The sequence below is a fragment of the Rhineura floridana genome, chromosome 2, assembly GCF_030035675.1.
Source record: "Rhineura floridana isolate rRhiFlo1 chromosome 2, rRhiFlo1.hap2, whole genome shotgun sequence".
In the NCBI taxonomy this organism is placed as follows: domain Eukaryota; kingdom Metazoa; phylum Chordata; class Lepidosauria; order Squamata; family Rhineuridae; genus Rhineura; species Rhineura floridana.
The window spans coordinates 40,819,044-40,837,829 of NC_084481.1; the positions used below are offsets into that span (position 1 = coordinate 40,819,044).

The 18,786-nt window shown below is 43.5% G+C and overlaps 1 protein-coding gene across 5 annotated transcripts in view; it reads right to left on the reverse strand.

The window, feature by feature from the left end:
* Positions 1-1,168: 1,168 nt before the first annotated feature.
* Positions 1,169-18,786, reverse strand: part of HOXD3 (homeobox D3) — a 57,224-nt gene continuing 39,606 nt past the window's right edge. For 4 of the 5 annotated variants that reach the window (XM_061608396.1, XM_061608397.1, XM_061608399.1 and 1 more), the window contains exons 3-5: positions 15,221-15,304; positions 7,862-8,474; positions 1,169-3,871 (exon numbers count right to left, since the gene is read on the reverse strand). In XM_061608396.1, coding sequence (XP_061464380.1) covers positions 3,123-3,871; positions 7,862-8,396 — 1,284 coding nt within the window. In that variant the 5' untranslated portion in view covers positions 8,397-8,474; positions 15,221-15,304 and the 3' untranslated portion in view covers positions 1,169-3,122. Of the gene's footprint in view, positions 3,872-7,861; positions 8,475-8,760; positions 8,843-15,220; positions 15,305-18,786 lie in introns of those variants that run through there. The other variant, XM_061608400.1, reaches the window with a different exon arrangement.

The following is an 18,786-nucleotide window of genomic DNA, read 5'->3' on the forward strand; positions in this document are numbered from 1 at the left end:
TAGGTGTGAAAACAGATTGTTTATTATTTATCACGATCCGAATGAGTGGCCAAAACAGGAGAAACCTTGTGGCAGAAAGGTGTGGCAGAAAGGTCTTTCAGTTTAAAGCAGCACCATTAAAATCCATAGGAGTTTTGCCATTGACTTCTATGAAATATAAACTCTCCCTCTCCTCCATCTCTTGCTCGCTCTCTCGGGCACGGATCCCACGCCTGATTACTTGGAGGTAAGCTCCAATTAAATCAATTGGGCTTTTTTGCCAAGTAATTTGTTTAGCCTTGGACTGTTCCCTCTGTGACTGGCCTCCTCCGTAAAGGCAAAAAGCCAGAAACAGAGCAAAGGGAGACGTTTGTATCCAATAATTGGATTATAGTTAAATGGAGTCCTATCACATCTCCAGCAATATACTCCTCTGCTACTCCTGAAATGTATGATTTCGAGACTCACTTATTAAGACATATATAACACAGTCTGCTTAGATCCCCTTGACCAGATAACACTGACTACAATGGGAGCCTTGATCTTCAGGCTTTGCCAATTGAATGCCTTGAATATTTTGAGAATAAAAGTAGACCTACCCCAGTTCTCTATGTGTACTAACTTGTTTTGTGCACACACAAACATACATTTACACACACACATTAGTTCATAATCCCCCTCCCTGGCCCCAGGATTCATATAAATTATCAAGTCCCCTTTACTTGACTTTAAGAGGGGATAATAATGCAAGCCAGTCCAGACACTATTTGCAGTCCAGCCCATGAAACATTAAGCTGTGGATAACACTTGGGCCTCCCAGTTCCGCAGAGTCAGCGGATGCCTACTGAGTGACATGCCATACGATAAAGGGCCTGCAGGGTTGGGCTCCTTATGCATTTATAGGAGTAGAAAGTAAATATGCCCTCACATGAGGAACATAAAATAAAATCTACATGCACTATTTATTTATCAATTCAGTCACAGGGTATTTCCTGGAAGACATACTAGAAATCATTTTTGTTGTTGTTATAGCTCTCCAGTTGTGCTTATTATTAGTTGTTGCATTGTAATTTTTTTTAAATTCCCAGAAGAAACAAACTGTCATAAAAAGCCACTTTGGATCTGGAAGTGGTTAAAATATTTCTTCATTCGAAGCTGTTTATTCTGTTTGTTTACAGATCTACAACACTTGGGTAAAAGTGAGATTTAACAAAAGGATACATATCCCCCTCTTCTCTCATTATTAACATTGATTTTTTAAATTATAATGAGGTGAATCTGTGTGTGTGCATACACACACACACACAATCATCATTTAGACAGACACAAATGTAGGAGTAAAAACACCCCCCTCTCTCTCTCTCACACACACACACAAAGAATGGCAAGAGTTGTCATCAGAAAGTGGAGAGATGAGCTGCATTATTAGTCAACCTGAAAAGTGAGGTTTTGCTACAGTTCTGTGAGAATTCAGAAGATCTGAATCTTAACTGAGTGCTTTTTAAAGCAATAAAGGATGCTTCCTCCTGAATTAATGGGCATGTATCACATCTAACATGTACCTAGTGCCATTTTCATGTTGAGAAAAGCTTTATAAACTCAGTGAGAGATTAAATGCAACATACAAATAAAGAGGACGAGTGGGTGGAGGGGTGGGAGAGGATGCTTGTGTTTCTTATCCCTTTTAGGCTTGGGGCAGAAACATTTGTTTACACAAGGATTGTACCAATGTCTGCTACAGAAGACGATATTAAATATTGATAGATCTAATTTCTTATCTCGAAAGCCATTCTGAGCGTTTCAGAAGGATTTCTTCTCCTACACCCTATCACAGTCTTTCAATTGTAGATACATGATTGTCAATATTTCATTCAAAAAAAATTCTCTCTCTCTGTTTCTTCTTCTTCATCATCATCTTCTTCTCTTTTTTCCCCCCTCCCTGTTCAGCAAAAGTAAGTTCGGGTTTCCAGTGACTTGTACAAAATTGATTTATGGTTAGCATAAATATCATATAAATAATAATGATGATGATGATGGAAACAACAGTTTTAGCCTGAATTGTTATAAATATCCTAATTACATCAACAGTATTCTATTATTCCTAAATGTCTATCTGAATATGTTGCTTATTTTAGTCTTTAAAATAATAACACCAGTAACCAGACAAAATGGTTTGTGCAACAGAAAGGAAGTAACCAATTTATGTATGCAGAAGCTGATAGAAACCCAAACAGCCGACTGGCCACAGATATCAATTATAATAGTAAATGAGGTCTACTTCCAACCTAAGGAGGGTAGCTTTTAATTCTAAGTAAAATGATTCCAAACAATCTGAAATAATTTAATGTTATATTTTTTAAAAAAAATTAAAAATGTGACGGCTTTGTGTAATATATCAGTTTTGTATAATCTATGACTTGACTTACAATTTGCTTAATCCTTACATAAACTACAAACACCAGCCACTGTTACAACTGTTCAAAACTACTCTTTCTATTTCAGACCAAATATACTAAATAGGTGAAAATGTATAGTCACCAAAGACCTGAATCAATCTTTGAAAGTTAAGGGGAAGGGGAAGGGGAAGGGAAGAAACTCTACAAATATCCACATAAATACATTGAAGACCAGGATTAAATAATCAGTGATACAAAGAAAAAGTCTCTTAAAATAATAAATACATCTTATTTAAGTCCAACGCAATCTTTTACATTGCTGAAAAAATCTTATAAATTAACTTATCTGAAACAAGTCCCCAATTTGGTCCCAAATGTTGTAAACTCCTCATCAGGACTCACTTTCTCCTAGTACTAATGGATTTCTACAACTTACCTTCCAGTACATCATTACCAATTATTACTCCCTTGAAGGAATATTTTATTTTATATTTTTTTAAAGGATATTGCACTGCCATGCTTTTAAAGGGCTAAAACATTTAAAAGAACAAGGGGGAAATCATTTTCATGGTCTCAGTCGCGAAAGAAATAAGAAAATGTAGCTGCTTACGGGACACAAAAACTCACTAATATTCAAGGGTACTCAAAGTAATACTGTAACATCAGGGGTGGGGGAAGTGAGGTAATTTAAACGCAATACATTTCAGTCTCTCTCGCTTTCTTTCTCTCTAAATCCGTTCCAGTCTACTACAGATGCGTTAATTTGGGCGCTTCCTGAATCCTTCCCTGAGATGTGTGATGAGAAGTAAGATCTGTGTATGTGGGATGGGGGTCACAAGGTCCATGGTGATGGTTGCCCGGGATCTGAGCAGCGCAGCTGTAGTCCACGCTGGCGGACGAAGGATGAGAAAGATGGCTGATGTTGAACATGGGGCCAGACGCTGGCATGGAATCAACAAAGTTCCCTCCAACATAAACCGGGCTGCCCTGCAAATTGGGATTGGCAAAGCCGCCGTTGCTTTGCATGGCATGATGGTCATACTCTGCTCCTGGGTATCTTTTCTGCTGGGGCAAACAGCTGCTGAGAGGTGCCGTGTAAGCAGCCAGCCCGTACATGTTTTGCTGCGATTTGGCAAAGGACGTTGGCGATGGAGCGTCATAGCTCAAGCTATTGACGGTAGGGAGCTGGCTGGAATATCCTACGTGATTTGGGCCGCTTAAAGGCGGGCTTCGGTCGGGGGACTGTCCTACAGGGGAGTGCATAATCCCTTTGGCTTTCTGGTCTTTTTTGTACTTCATCCTCCTGTTCTGAAACCAGATCTTTATCTGACGCTCTGTCAGGTTCAGCAGATTGGCCATTTCGACTCGGCGTGGGCGACAGAGATAGCGGTTGAAATGGAACTCCTTCTCCAACTCCACCAGCTGCGCGCTGGTATAGGCGGTGCGGACACGTTTGGAAGCAGGGCCTGGGGGGCTTTTATCTTCACAGCTCTCTCCTGTCCAGAAGGAGAGAAAGAAGAAAAAGAGGAGGAGGAGGTCGGTCGGCTGGTTTACAAAGCTTGATAGCAATAACAGTGCAGCGGCGGGGGGGGGAGGGGAACTGCTTTGACACTCTGAGGCAGCAGAGGACTATGTGCCAGTTTGAAAAATGGACACAAATCGCTATCATCACCCAGTTCGAATCAAACCCTGTTTATATACACTCACTGCCTGCGACCTGCCTGAACTGGGATCTTCCTCTCTTTGTAGAACCTCTTAGGCCGTTTAACAATTAACGTTCCTTTTTTTGCTGGGCTTCGCTCTCGTCCTGAAATTCTAAAGCCCCGCCCCCATCCCACACTTTTCCAAAAGCCAAAATCTGGGAATTCAAAGTGAACTGAAACTGGTTGAGAAAGGGACTGGGTCGTGACCGCCCCGTGCAAAATTCCAATCAATTAGGGGAGATCAATGCCTCATATATCCACACGGGAGAGGCGTGATTTAGGGACAGGCTTGATCAAAGTGAGGCTTTCACCTAATCCTTCGATCTCATCGGATTTTATTTCATTTCATTGAAACAGACGGTGCCACCACCGAGGTCCTTGGCTACCGACCCCTCCGCGCACATGGTCTAAAAATGAGAACAGAATTCGATCTCCCAACCTGTCGGGAGACAACCTGCTCTGGGGTTCTCAAAGGGTTAGTTAGGGAAGTTACAGTTCCAGATGGGGGAGTTGTAAATCATCTAATTTAATTGGAAGAATCGATCGATGCCTGACAATGCCCAGGAAGGTCCTCTTGAGTGGTCCCAAATAAAAACAGGGCTCAGGCCTCGAAACTTTGAAGACAATGGAAGACAATGGCGTCGCTGCCGCCGCCGCTACTGCTAACAAGAATATATCGGGCACGTTTATTATCTCTGAGGCGATGCTCTCACTAACAGGAAGACAGCAGAGCGGAGATTCCCATAGGAAAAGCGTCAGGAAAAACCCGGGTTTACAACTCTCCCCGGTCCCACGCCCCAGAAAAGTGGGCCAGCAGCCAATTCAAAACCGGGGGAAGTAGCAGGAGTTGGATTTAGCCCCATGTCAGCATTATAAAACATAATTGATTAATCTGTGCATATGTATTTTGTACACAGCGTGGATATTTCTTGTACTTAGACCGTCTATAAGCTTTCCCCATGTCAGCAGATTTTGAGTTATGGGAGGAATGTAAGGGCCACCATACAGAGGTCCCATCTTGTCAGCAATGCTCCCACCAAGATGGTTTCAGAGGAAAGAGTCACCAAAAGCACCCCACACGCATTTGGGGACATAAGGTCTTAGAATGTGACGAACCGTGGCTATATTTTTGTGATGGTGCATTTTAAAAAATATAATTGATCGATACGTTTGTTTTGTATATGTTGTTTTTTGGTATTTATTGCAAATCACTCTGGTTACTTTGGAATGAAGAGCGGTCTAAAAGCTTCATAACAGAGAAAGCATTCCACTCTGTATCTGGGTTTGGGGAAAAGACTTCTCTGCTAGATTAGAGAAGGGCATTTGCTTGCTTCCCCCCCTCCCTTTGGGGTACAACTTGATACTTGCGCATAATGAGATTTCCCCAAACCATTTTTTAAAAAAGAAAGAGCAAGGGTGTCTTTCTTTGAGTATGATACAAAGCGCAATTGTTAAGTTCAAAAAAACGTGTCAGTTGTGGAAACAAGCCAGCACTCTAGACAATGGGACTGTGATGTGCCCAAAGAAAGCTGGACGCTGAATGCAAATTGGTGATATTATGGGTAACATTGATTTCATTTTATTATGCCGTGCATTTGTATTTTGTACACCTTTTTTGATATTCCTTGTGTTTAGAGCTATATAAGCTTCTTACATAAAAATTAAAAAGGGCTTTTGAAAAAGGACACCTCTTAAAAGAAAGGACATCCGGGAATTTACGGGGGGGGGGGCTTTCATGACTAAACTTGGAAATAACAAAAGAGGATGAACATTCCCAAACTCCCTCCCCCCACCTTTCCTTAATTTCATTTTCATCTTAGTACCCCAGACTAAAACCCTAAATCCACATGCATTTAGGGGAGATTTTGCCCTTAAATGCATAGGGGGTAGCTAACCGGTCTCTCTGGGAGGGGGCAGGGGAAAGCAATGTTAAGAAGCAGAGGAAGCACGATATTTACATTGGAGCAATTTCTGTATGAACTTCATAATGCAGGCTTTGAAGTCGCACAGAATTCACCCCCTGGCTGAATAACGGAAGGGGGTGGGGCAGTCGTTGCTAAGAAGTCATTCATCTTTCACGGCTCCCCCAGACCAGCAAGATGTCTCCGACATACTTCTTCAGCACCGGGAGAGTCGGATAAACGTAATCAACCAGGTTTATGATAATCTAGAAAGGAGGGTTTTCACCCGCCCTCCACCGGCTCCCTTCAATATTCAGCTGGGAGAAAAGTCCTGTGTGATCCCCTATCTTCTCTCCTGAACGTGAAACGCTATTTTGGACCCCTTTTCATTCGATACATCGTTACTTTATGGAATTCGCTGCCACAAGATGTGCTGATGGCCACCAACATACATGGTTTAAGTGAGGATTAGATACACTCATATAAGGCTATTAATGGCTACTAGTCATGGAGATTATAGACCACCCCCAAGTTGCCGCTGAATACCAGTTAATGGGGAACAATGGCGAGAGAGGTCTATTGCCCGCATGTGCTGCTTCTGGGCTTCCCACAGGCACAGTGGGAAACAGGATGCCGGACTAGATGGGCCTCTGGTGTGCTGGAGCATAGAAACATAGAAAGCTGCTTTATACCAAGCCACACCATTGGTCCATCCATTCCAGTATTCTTTACATTGACTGGAAGCAGCTCTGCAGAGTTTCAGGCAGGCAATCTCTCCCACCCCTACCTGATGCAGGGGACTGAACCCCTGAACCTGAACCTTCCACATGCAAAGCAGATGCTCTACAACTGAGCAATAGACCTTCCCCTATGAGCGCTCCTTATTATGTTCCAGTACTATTATGATTCTTGTTCAGCAGTGTAGTGGCGAATTCAGAAGTGCAGGTTCCTTAATAGTCACAGCCACGCCCTTCCCTCTTTTTTTGCTGCTGGGTTAAGAATGAAATCCTTGTTTATGCCTTCTCCCATAACAGACGTCCCTAGGAGCCAATAAGGACTAAAGAGGAGTCTTAACTACTGAAAACAGTCTTCTCAGTGGATGACTCACCTTCTTTCACTGATTGGCTCCAACCAGTAGGAAAGGACAATGAAGAATGTTAGAAGACTCTTCTCAGTGGCTAACACACTCCTCTTTCTGTTGGAATATGTGGTTCAACTCCAACTTGTGGGTTGAGGCTGCAAGGGGTTAAAAAGGGTAGCTAGAGAGACCTCCTGATTGCTAGGCTAATACCTATCCTTTGATCTCCTGCTGTCTCTCCCTTCCTGCTAGACTGATATGCATAGGATGTTGACCCCATCTCCTTCCTCCTTCCTTCTTCTTTCTCTTGAGAGGGAGAGCAGACATTTTATCTTTTTCTCTCCCTCTCCTCCAAGCATGAGGGCAAACACTAGGCTTAGTGTTTGCATCTTCAATTTAGCTAGTTAGCTGGATGTAGAACTCTTTCCTATCAAGTATGTTCTTCCAGAATAAAGTAATTTCTTATTTTAAAGCTTAAAGTTCTCTGTCTGACTAATTCCAGGGAAGGTGTAATCTTTAGCAAAGGTTCAAACACACAGGGGCTCACTCAGAGGCTCCATTCCCAATTTCACTACTCTGCAACACTTTCATGCTGATTGGCTCATAAGATGCTGGAGACATAGGGACCCTGCTGGGACCCGGCTCCCAAAAAAAGTGAGGACTGTAAGACCCCAGACCCTGGACCAGTGCATCACTGCTCTTGTTCTGTGACTGGAGATGGTGGCGGAGTAGAAAAACAACCTCATGAACAAGAGAAACCAACGAGGGCAGGAACTGGCGCCCCAGATGAAGCTCACTGGTTACCTGCGGGGGCGCAGTTGTTTTTCTGCTTGGAGTTCTGACGGGACTCCTTCATCCAGGGGAAGATCTGTTTGCTAATGGTGGCGGTGGAGCCGCTCGAGGAGTTGGGCCCGCCTTTGCCCTTCTTGGCGGGAACCGCGTGGGCGGGGTTACTGTTTGGCGGAGAGGGCGAAGGCAGCGCAGGAGGCGGCGCCTGTTGCTGCTGCTGCTGCTGTTGCTCGCCTAGTCCCGGAGGCTGCTGAGGGGCTGCCTGGCTGCCTCCGCCCGTGCGCATGCAGCTCCCGCTGAGGTCGGCGCTCTTGTGGGCTGGCGGCGCTCGGATGGGGGCGGTGCCCTGAAGAGAGCAAGCCGAGCCAGGATAATCGGTGTCTAGAGCAGGCTGAGCGTAGGGCTGTGGAGGGCCGGAGGAGTAGCCGTAGGCGTCTGCTTTGCCATAGCCGCCGTAACCCCCAAAGAGCGCCGAGTTGTCGTAGTAGGCGGTTTTCTGCATCTTGGGCTCTGCGATCGCCAAGGCTTCGGGAGCCCGCTCAAATAACATTGACTGCCGCCGACCCCCTCAGGCGGCCTTTCTTTCCTCACCTCTTGGGCTTCGGCCAGTCGCTGCCCACGAAAGCACCTGGACAGAAGAGAGCGGGAGGGGTGAAGGAGCGAGGAGGCCACACAGAAAGAAAGCCAAATGTTAACTGAGGAGCGGGAAGGGAAAAGGGCGCGCGCTTGCGTGGAACCAAGTGACACAATGGGACACTTTGGCCCCTATAGATTGCCTCACACGCTGGCGCGCTGCTGGCTGCACATGGGCTCAGGAACAGCTACCCTTTTATCCACCTCTGATTCCAACCTCTCTCACACACACGCATACACACGCCAGTCACATGTTCACAACACAACATCAAAATACATACAGGGCCTCAGGTAGCACATCTCTCCAACTTTCTCTTCAGGCTTGCATGACCTACACGAGGACAAACTGCACAAGCGCAGATATGTTTTGACGTTGGACTTCTAACCACACCCTCAGAGTCTCTTAGAGACATACACCTGAATGGAATTTGCAGGCAATTCGCACATTTCCTTTCCCTCTCTCAAGCATGCCCAAGACAGCCAAAATCAGGGAACTATGTTAAGGCAGTCAAAGCGTAGTTTCTTCCTCACAAAAGCACACACTTATTTTTAATGCACACAAAAAAATCCACATTGTTCTAACTATGTTCTGACATTCAAACCATCTGCCAAGCTAGAACATCCTGAAATTTTCTCTTCCACACACATGATATTTGTGCGCCTTGTCTCCTACAAGCAAAGATGCAGCAAGGCTCCACTCTTTCTTTCTTTCTTAATCTCTCCCCCACCCTGATATGCACACACACTCATGTAATAGTTAGACAGGCACACCCGTGCCTCACCATAAATGCAAGGAAACTCACGTATTGATATGTGACCTGTTGTGGCAATCCCTGCACAGAATCCCCATACCCCAATGTTTCTTTCACACATGCACAACATGGCAAATAGCCTTCATACAGCACAATGCCTTACATCATCTCTTCCGTTTCTTCCCTCGTCGGAAATCCTACACAGCCCACACTAACATATGACTCCCATCTCCCTCATCTCTGTTCCTCCCTGTCCCGCGGCAGGAAAGTCACACAGGTTCGGTGGCCTCTTCTGCCAATTCCCATGGTCGGTTTGTGCATTCTCTCACACACACACGCACACGCACGCGCGGCACAATTCACCACTGGCCTCACTTCCATACAACCAATCATCTCTCATTCCTTTCCCTTCCCTCCTTCAAGAGCACATACCAGGACAATTAGCCATTAATACCCTTGCATGCCGCTCTTAAACACAGTATCTGGGATGTTCCATTGAAATCAATGTGTTTCTTTTCTTTTTGAGAATCGGGTGTACAAAAGGAAACAGTTCAGAGCCATTAATACCCTAGTGGCATGAGTTTTGAATCTTACAGCTCTGTGTCATGCGCATGCAGTTGGAAGTGTACAACTCTGAAATAACTTGGATCTGTCTCCAGCTAATGAGTGTAAGGTGGCAATGCGAGTGACTATACAACAAAAGGAGATCCCCTAGCCAAGCTGAAACCAGAAGTGTATCAACAGATGACAGATTAGTAAGAGGATATAGGTCCTTCTGTGCAGTGTTCCTGCACAGGTTTTGTCCAGCTAGGGTGAAGAGGAGTTGAAGGTTTATCAGTGGTTTCATGGAAACAGTTTTAAAGGATGACTTTTCAGAACTTTACTGTAGTATTACAATAAATTGATAATAAATCAAACTGATGCTAAAACTGTTATCCCAGTATAAGGAGTTTATGTGTTTGTGTGCGGGTTTGTTTGTTTTTAAGTAACATGTCTGTTGCAAGCACGAGAGAGTTATCATTTAGCCTGGCATGCAAAGCTACCCTGGACTAGCTGTTGAAAAGACACGCTTATTTAAGTGACTTAATTTCTAGCCTACAAATTCTTACTGGTTTTGCATTCATGTTTAAAAGGTGCTGTAAAAATAAACATTCTCTGTGTTCTATTACATTATTATTTGTTCTATTGTTTTTTGCAAGCATTTCTATATACTCGAAGTTCGATCCCTGTGCCATTTTGGTATAAATATTAACCAACATTTTTGTTGCTTTTTTTTTTACTCTTCACTCCCCCACCCTTGGGTGTTGTTTTTTTCAAGTCACGCATGCGCACAACTATTTGTGAGGCAGGAGTGACATGATGGATTGAACCAGAATTGGAACCTGAAAAACCAGAGAAATTCCATCTCTATTGTAAATCCTGTCTCTTGGTGTTTTGCTTTGTTTTTCCTGGGAAGATTTCAACGAAGTTAAAGTGTAACTAAGGGTATTCAATAACTTTCATTTGCAATATAAAGAAGAAATACATAGGTCAGCTACCTTAGCTCTTACTCTTTAGAGATTTTTCAGCTAAGGTTTCTTGCAGGTTATTTTGACGCAAAAGCTATCTAAAGTACAGACAGGCAATTTCCAGGGCATGGTTTTTCACTGCAAAGCTCTTCTGTTGGTTTATTACCATGCAGAAAGATTCCTGGTTGGGTGGAGGGTTCCTCCAATATTACAGTATTATGTAGTATTAGCTATTTCCTGTATATAAAAACCATCTTGTGGGTGTTGATGTAAGCAGGGGGACCTGTCTTTGAATTATGGGTAACGACTGTTTTTTCTCTCTTTTGATTCTAATGTTTATGCTTATACATATCCATAGATCTAACGGGCCAAGATATTAAAATACATATGTAGTGTGTAGAGTTGTGGAAATAAACAGGGAAAACCTGGGCTCATATCTCCCCTAAGCCCAGAAGCACAATGGATAACCAACTAAACTTCTTTATAGGACTGTTGTAGGGAAAAATGAGGAGTGGGATGTATATACAACTGAGCTCTTGAGAGGAAGAGCAGAATCCAATGAATTAATAGATAGATACATGCATATCAATTTTAGTTTGGATGTTTGAAGCATACAGTGCAAGTATTTATAGGCCAAATCCATAGAATTTACTTCTAAGTAAAGTGCTTAGGACTGAGATGTCCAGGAAATAGTTTCTGAAACACTTCATTACCTAAAATGAGAAGTGCCACTGGCAGTCAGTGATTACTGGGCGCCTAACACTTCACTTATAAATACAATCTGTAGAGGTAAGACTGAACTAATTCCAATTAAATTTACTTGCAAGTAAGTGATGAACAGTCCAATCCCATCCCTGTTTTATGTAGACATTCCACTAAGCTATACCCCTAACTAAGGTATGGATTGGATTGCTTCTTTAAGATCACTGTCAGTAAGTTGCTCATTCCTAATGCTGTCTGCAGGACTGTCCCTTAAGCAATTGGTTTAAATATGCTAAAGATGCAATTCACAACTCATTGAGCTTAAAGGCAAAATTTCCATTTATTTCATTTTGTCCTTACAGTTTACAGACACTAGACTTTGGGTCTCTAAATAATCCTATGAATAGGGGCTATTAAAATTGGGGGGGGGCAGACTGCTGGTGAATCTGAATGCTTACATCCAAATAAATCAGGTTATGAGCACAGAATCCAAGTGCTTTGAAAATGATACCAGACAGTAACTGACCTCTGTCACTAGCTGCCTCCCCATAACAGTTTTGAATTGCTAGATGTAGTGATATAGTATCTTTCTTTTCACTTTATAAATTTGCAGCCTCCCTAATAATCACTTACGGATGCCATAGCTGCAACTTAATTTATCACACAACATACATATCATGTAATGTTCTTAATTGCTATGTTTTCTCATCTTTGTCATAATTTACTAACCTCAGTTTAACCTACAAAACATTTAATCTCCCTGACAACTTAGAAAATGTTCATTTTGCACTTTAAACAGGACAATAGTGTTGTAGTTTTTTGACACATTTTGGTTGTTCCAGCAGGATTTCTTATGGTGAAATCCTATACATGTCTACTAAGAGGTAAGCCCCATTAAAATGAGTGGTTCCTAGGCAAGAGAGTACTGACTGCAGTCTAAAATTGTTTTTTTTAAAGGCACCTTTAAATAAAATGCATTTTAAGATGTATTTCATGCACTCCTTTCCCTTGTTGAGCTAGCTATGTATATTTCACCCCTTCCTTTACAAACCTAAAATATTGTGGGAAATTCCAGAGGGCTAGCAGTCTGTTGCAACAAAAACAAGAAAGTCTTATGGGATTGTGGCATACGCTTTCTTGGACTAGAGGCCCCCTTTATCAGATGCACCAAGTATTATCCTCAAACACTGGTAGATATTTACATCTATAGTCACACACATGGTTAAAAGTGTGGCCAAATGCCATGAAAAACAAGAAAGATAGGGATTTAAATCAAAAAGAAGAAGAAAGACCAAGAGGGAGTTCCAGGATTACCTTCCATTTATCTAAGTATTAATAACATTTAAGCACTTATTTATTCACCAATTATAATCTATAATAATAAAGATTAACCCTCAGCCATCTACAACCTCACTGATAGCCTGCTCTGAGAAGTTTTTGTTTATTCCAATCCAGCACCATGTTGCTGGCCCGTTTCATTCACCAAAACCAGGTTTTCCCAAATAACACATAAAGTCTTCAGAGAGAATATTGCTGCAAAACTGAGAAGCTTTATTTCTTTTCTGAAATACCAACTGCTTGTGAACTCTGCTTGAACCTAAAAAGGAGGCAAAGGGCCATAAATCACATGGACAATGCTCTACTGTTTGGTGGCTCATCTTTTAGATCTACAGACATACACTCTCACTTTCCCCCTCTTTCCTTCCTTTTTTGTTTTTCTCTTTAAAAAAAATCCCTAACGTCATGTTTTGACTTTGCAAGACTGTCATATGCTTAAAGCAGCGTTTTGTGTAGGTAATACCAGAATACATAGTAACCCACTTGGTGGTTTGGCCCCAACTGTTTACAAGCTGTGTGGGAGGTAGAGCAGAGAGAAGAATTCACTCTGGATGCCTAAGGAAGCCTCAAAGCATCCGTGCCCGTGCTTCGAATTTCCTTTCCAAGCATCCAGAGAGGTTAACCTTGTCTGAACCGTTGTGCCATTAGGCAGAGTAATGGATGCCATTGTTCCCTCGCTACTCTCAATCTACTACGAAGCATAATCTCTCCAAATCAAACTGACTACGGGGGATGTGAGGCTCACCTTCTACCCCCTATTATTATTATTTTTAATCTCCCGCCGCCGCGCGCACAAAACACCACGTGCCACCACAGAGGAGCCCCAAATTCTGCTTCTGACAAGTTCCCAGCGCTGACAATTGTGTTCGATCCGAGACCCAACCAACATATTCATATGAAGCAAGTTCTTTACTAATGCGTCCACTACACTTAATTCTGCTGGGGATCAATATCTAATATGATACCGAATAAATAAAAAGCAGTAAGAGAGGCCGGAGGAGTGGTTAATAAGCAGCCGGAGTTCTCACAGCGCATATCAATGCACCTGTCATGGTGGCGTGTAGCAAAATTTATGACTGCTGGCGCTAGGGCAGTAAACGCTTCAGTAAGGAATGAAAGCGGGGAAGGGGGGGAAGAAGGAGGAGGAGGGGGTGGAGAGGAAGAAAAAGACCTGGGCACAGCGAAGTGTCGAACAAGCTGCGTAGGAGGGAGGCCGGCAAAAGAATGCCCCCGTCCGCAGAAAAAGAGCCCTTCTTCGCAGCCTGCGACGGCGCATCTGGCTATAAAGGGCCGAGCGCCGTTGTCCTTTCGCGCTTTCCTCGCTTCTAAAGCAAGGCTGATCTTCGCACACTGGAAGCCTCAGCGTGTGTTTTAAGCACAGAAGAAGCACTTTCTGAGGACAGAAGAACTCTCCGGGTCTTTGCTGGAAGAAAACGGGCTCACGGAGGGAACTGCTGTGCCTGCCAGGAAGGAGCCTCAGGAAATGAGCTATTCTTTGGAGCGGGGGGAGAGAAACGGGTGATGGATGTAAATTGACCAGAACTGCCATATTGTATCACCGTTCTACTGTATCATTTGGCTATCACTGCCACGTTGGTAGCAGGACTGTGTATTCGGTGTTATGAGCTTGTACACAGGAGCCTGCGTTGTTATGATATGTAGATGCTCTCCTCTTCCTTCCGTTCATCGCTTTCCAATAACTCTCAGTTTACAACAGAGCTTTGCTCTAGGTACGTTCACTCAAAGGAGCTCTTGGGAAAGATATATCACAAGATGAGGTATGCCCACATATTAAGAGCTCCTTTGAGTAAATTTGCTTAGAGCATAACTGTGTTGTAAACTGCAGGTTATGGGAACCGAGCACGAACCACTCAAATTTAAGCACTCTTAAGCGCAATGGGTTTCAATGGCAGATATTTAAGTGCAATTCCACTGCATGCTTAATTCTCCCAAATGAAATTCATGGCACTTAAAAATGCTTCCCTACTGCGGGATGGTGGCTATAATTTCCATCAGCATTTGATCTGATGTCATTAGATGGTCGCTGGGGAAAAAAACTAGCATCTGTGGGACCCACCAGGATCGTTGTGCCATAGCTTCATTAAAGGCTTTTCCTAGTGCACCTCCTTCTTTAATAATGATCTACTCAAGAGCCGTGATAGGATATCAATTCTGCTCAGGCAAAAATAACCTTCCTGGTAATAACCTTTTATCTATGTACTCCAAGTATTTGTTTAAGGCCACTGAATATTAACAAATTTTTGAAAATCGATTGTCAGCTACATTATATCATGTGTATTAGGTACTCCTAGGGGGATCAACTGCCAGGATTCCCTCCCTTCCCCCATCTAAAATCCATCATCTGCTGGTAAACCTCACGTGGACAAAGAGAAGTCACAAATGTACAGAAATGTTTTTTTTTAAAAAAACACACAACTCACCACAGTTATGTTTTTTCTTGAATTTTATCTGTAACACTTTTGGTAGGATCTTCAGATTCCTTTGGATAAAATGATGAGATGTACCTGGAACAAAGAGGAAAACTCATTTGACCAATTTCTCTCCCCCTACACACACTTTTTAAACAGGAGCTTCATAAATAATGTATATTATTAGACAGAGCTATTTACTCTTACATGTATAATACAATAGGACTTGCTCCCAGCTAGGTGAGTATAGGATTGCAGCCCTGTTTGACTATACAGTATAAGACTTTCTTTCTTCCTTTCTTAAAAATAACTAACTTTCTTTGTAATGAAATATTATACCATAAACATTGGAGTGACTTTCTGATCTTTGGATGTATATATATATATACACATATAGCCTGTATGCAGATCCACACAATGAGAGACACACAGACTCACACACACATCTTCCTCTCCTAATATTTAACCATTTAGGGGGAGCAAGTGATGGCCAAAGCCCGCCCTTGGGTAGAAATCAGGCTTTAAAAATACTTTTCACACAGACACACACATCCATAACATTTCTAATGCAACACTGTTCTGCACATCTATGTGTATGTGTGCTGGGCGGAGAGTGGAGGAAAAATACAAAAACGGTAGTTTTTGTGAGCAGTGACTTTATAAGCACCCACAAAGGAGGGGTGTTGATTGAATCTAACATTTGTTTTAAAAAAACAAAAAAACCAGAAAGTCATACGCATCTGGTGTATTAAAATAAGGGGAATTAGACTCAGGGCAACACCATTCTACTCAGAAGAATGGAAGGCAAGCAGGAAGACCCCCGCGCCATAACGTGAGGTTCATGCATTATGTATGGCTGTGGTTACTCTGGGCATGTCACAGCGAGAAAAACCCGGCCATCACACACCCCTTCCAGAATCTTAGCAGTTCTTGTTCAGTTTTCACACGAGGGGTGCTCCCTGCAAGATGCAGTCAGACTTTTTTTAAAAAGCACCCACCCTCCCTGAAAACCAGCTCAAGCCGTTAATTTGGGGCTCCTGTAGCCATTTCACATCTGAATCTGCCAACTAAGAACTCTGAAGAATATTAACAGAGCTAGTGGGGAGGGGAGGGTGAGGGAAATCCCCCCCACAATGAAGCCTGGGTCATTCTAAAGAGAAATATCTAACAAGCATAAGCCTTTGAAATGACCTTTGGCTTGTACAGCAATAACTCACCACTTAATGAACAACCCGCGGAAGCCCCCCCCCCCTCCAATAGCTGGCAACGAAGCAAGCTTCCAACTTCTCTTCTCTTCTCCCCATCCAAGCCCAGCTGCGAGACCGCCCTTCCTTCCCTCTTTCCGAGACACCTCTAATTTATGCCGGCCAAGTGGAGTTTGGAGGGCAAGCGGAGCTGGCTGGTCACCCTCGAGGCTCTAACTAGGTCCTTGGTTCTCCAAGGCCTGTCCCAGCCAACGTCTTATAGAACACATTCACGTGAGCGGACGTCAACTTTGGTGGTTTTCTTTATTTTCCCTTTTTAAAAACGGAGTTCATTAGGGATAGGCACTGGGCGTACGATCTAAGAAGAACGCTTGCGCTGGGGCGGGGGCGGCGGCGGGGGGGGCACCGTCAAAGAAGCGGCTGAGCAGAAGGATCATTATTTGCAAAAGGCAGTCATTGTTATTCGCTGTTGATTAACGTGGTAAGTTTTCATTTTGTGTCTAATTAATTATCGACTGCTGCATCCTTCTGCAACAGCAATAAGACAGCACAGAGAGATGCTGATTGGAAACTTTGTCTCCCCCCCCTTTAACAAAAGAAAAACAAGAGTACATCAAGCCAAATGTTTCCATCCCGGTTTGGATACGCCCTGTATTCTGATGCGAAAAGTGCCACCTAAGTTTTGGGCCTTCCCTTCCACCGCACCGGCCTTGTGGGGATCTGGAAGGGCAGGGGCTCGCTGAAACAGAGATCTCAAGCTGAGCTCTTCCCTAAAGGCCGTCGGGGATTTCCTTAGATCCCAGGGCCGATCTCTGAGGATTCTCCAGGACCACGCCTCCAAGATAGATAGAGATTGAAATTTTAGGTGAGGTTCCAACCAGCAGCCTTCTCTGTCGCGTAAGGAAATGAAATGCCGCTTGCCGTAATTGGATTCAGCTGACTAACTTGTCAGGCCGCAGCTTGGGGGCAAAAGCGCTAAAGGCGGCCGACGGGCCGGCGTGTGTGTGTGGGGGGGCGAGTCGCAAGTTGAGAAGCTTCTTCCGATCGAGACCAGCACAGAACATAGACCAAAGCTCAGGGTCCCCCCTCCCGCTGCCCATTGTTTGGCGTAAGAAAATATGAGTTAACACTGTGTGCAGGGGGAGGGAGTCAGAATCAAGGAATCTTGATGGGAGGGGGCTCAGAAAAAAAAAATCAGATATAGACTCTTTTTCTCCAAGCAGGCGGGATCGTAATACCTTTAGTCTCCCAGCTGAAACCTATGCATGATTTCCCAGGGAGTAAGCCCCACTGAACTTAGGAGGAGTCAGCTTCCGAGTAAATGTCCATAAGATCAGGCTACATGACCAGGACGCATACTAAGCACACTCACTTTGCAGCAAGTTTCACAGAAACCAGTCCCGTGTCTTTCCAAGTAAACATGTTTTAGATTCAAGAACGCCCGTGTGCCGTTCACCGTGCCGGTAGTAAATTCCACTAATATTATCTAGGTTCTTCCAAGTAAAACTGCACCCCTATAGCCACTTACCTGGGAGATAGCCGCACAAAACTCTATGGGGCTTACTTTGGAATGGACGGTGCGCTCAAAGTAAGTTTAGAACTGGAGCGGCTTTTAAGGCCCCTGGCTTTATACAGGATCCGGTTTGTTTAGACGCTTTTTATGCAAACGAAAACAGAAAAAAATACTGATGTGATATTTACCAATTAGGCTTTTATAAAGGACGTGTTCTCTGCTTAATAGTCATTGACCACAATCCAGCACAGAGTTTGGTACACCTGTCCAAAATGCCTTACTAGGAAGCAAGTCCTATTGAACTCAGTGGAACTTACTTCCATGTAAGCACGCTGTGCAGATCAGATTGCACAGCTTACTACAATCGGTGGGAGTAGGCATGCCTAACTCTGTTGGATGGTGCAGGTTTATTTATTTATTTCTGGGGCAGACACACAGACCCGAACAAACTCTGCTGTTGATAAGAGCCATGCACAATACATCGGAACTATAACTCTTTTGTCTGCACTTCTTGTTTTCTTGCGGTAAGGAATTATTCAGAGAAAAAGACGGATTCATTGTAAAGCAAACACGCGAAATAAAGGCGATACACAATACATGTATGTGTATACACACACAGACACATACTGAGTTTCATTTAGTCCGACAATCCGAGGCAGAGCAGTCCAGAGCCATTAAAATGCACAGGAGGTTTGCCATTGAATTCAATGGGTCATAGATCCTACCCAGTCAGTCACTTTTCTGGTTTCTTACTTGAACACAAAGATGTGTCTTCCTTGGAAGTGTGTAATGCGAAATCCTTCCCTCCCCCTTCTAGGTCACCCAACATTGGATGTTTAAGGGTGGGAAAATACAACTTG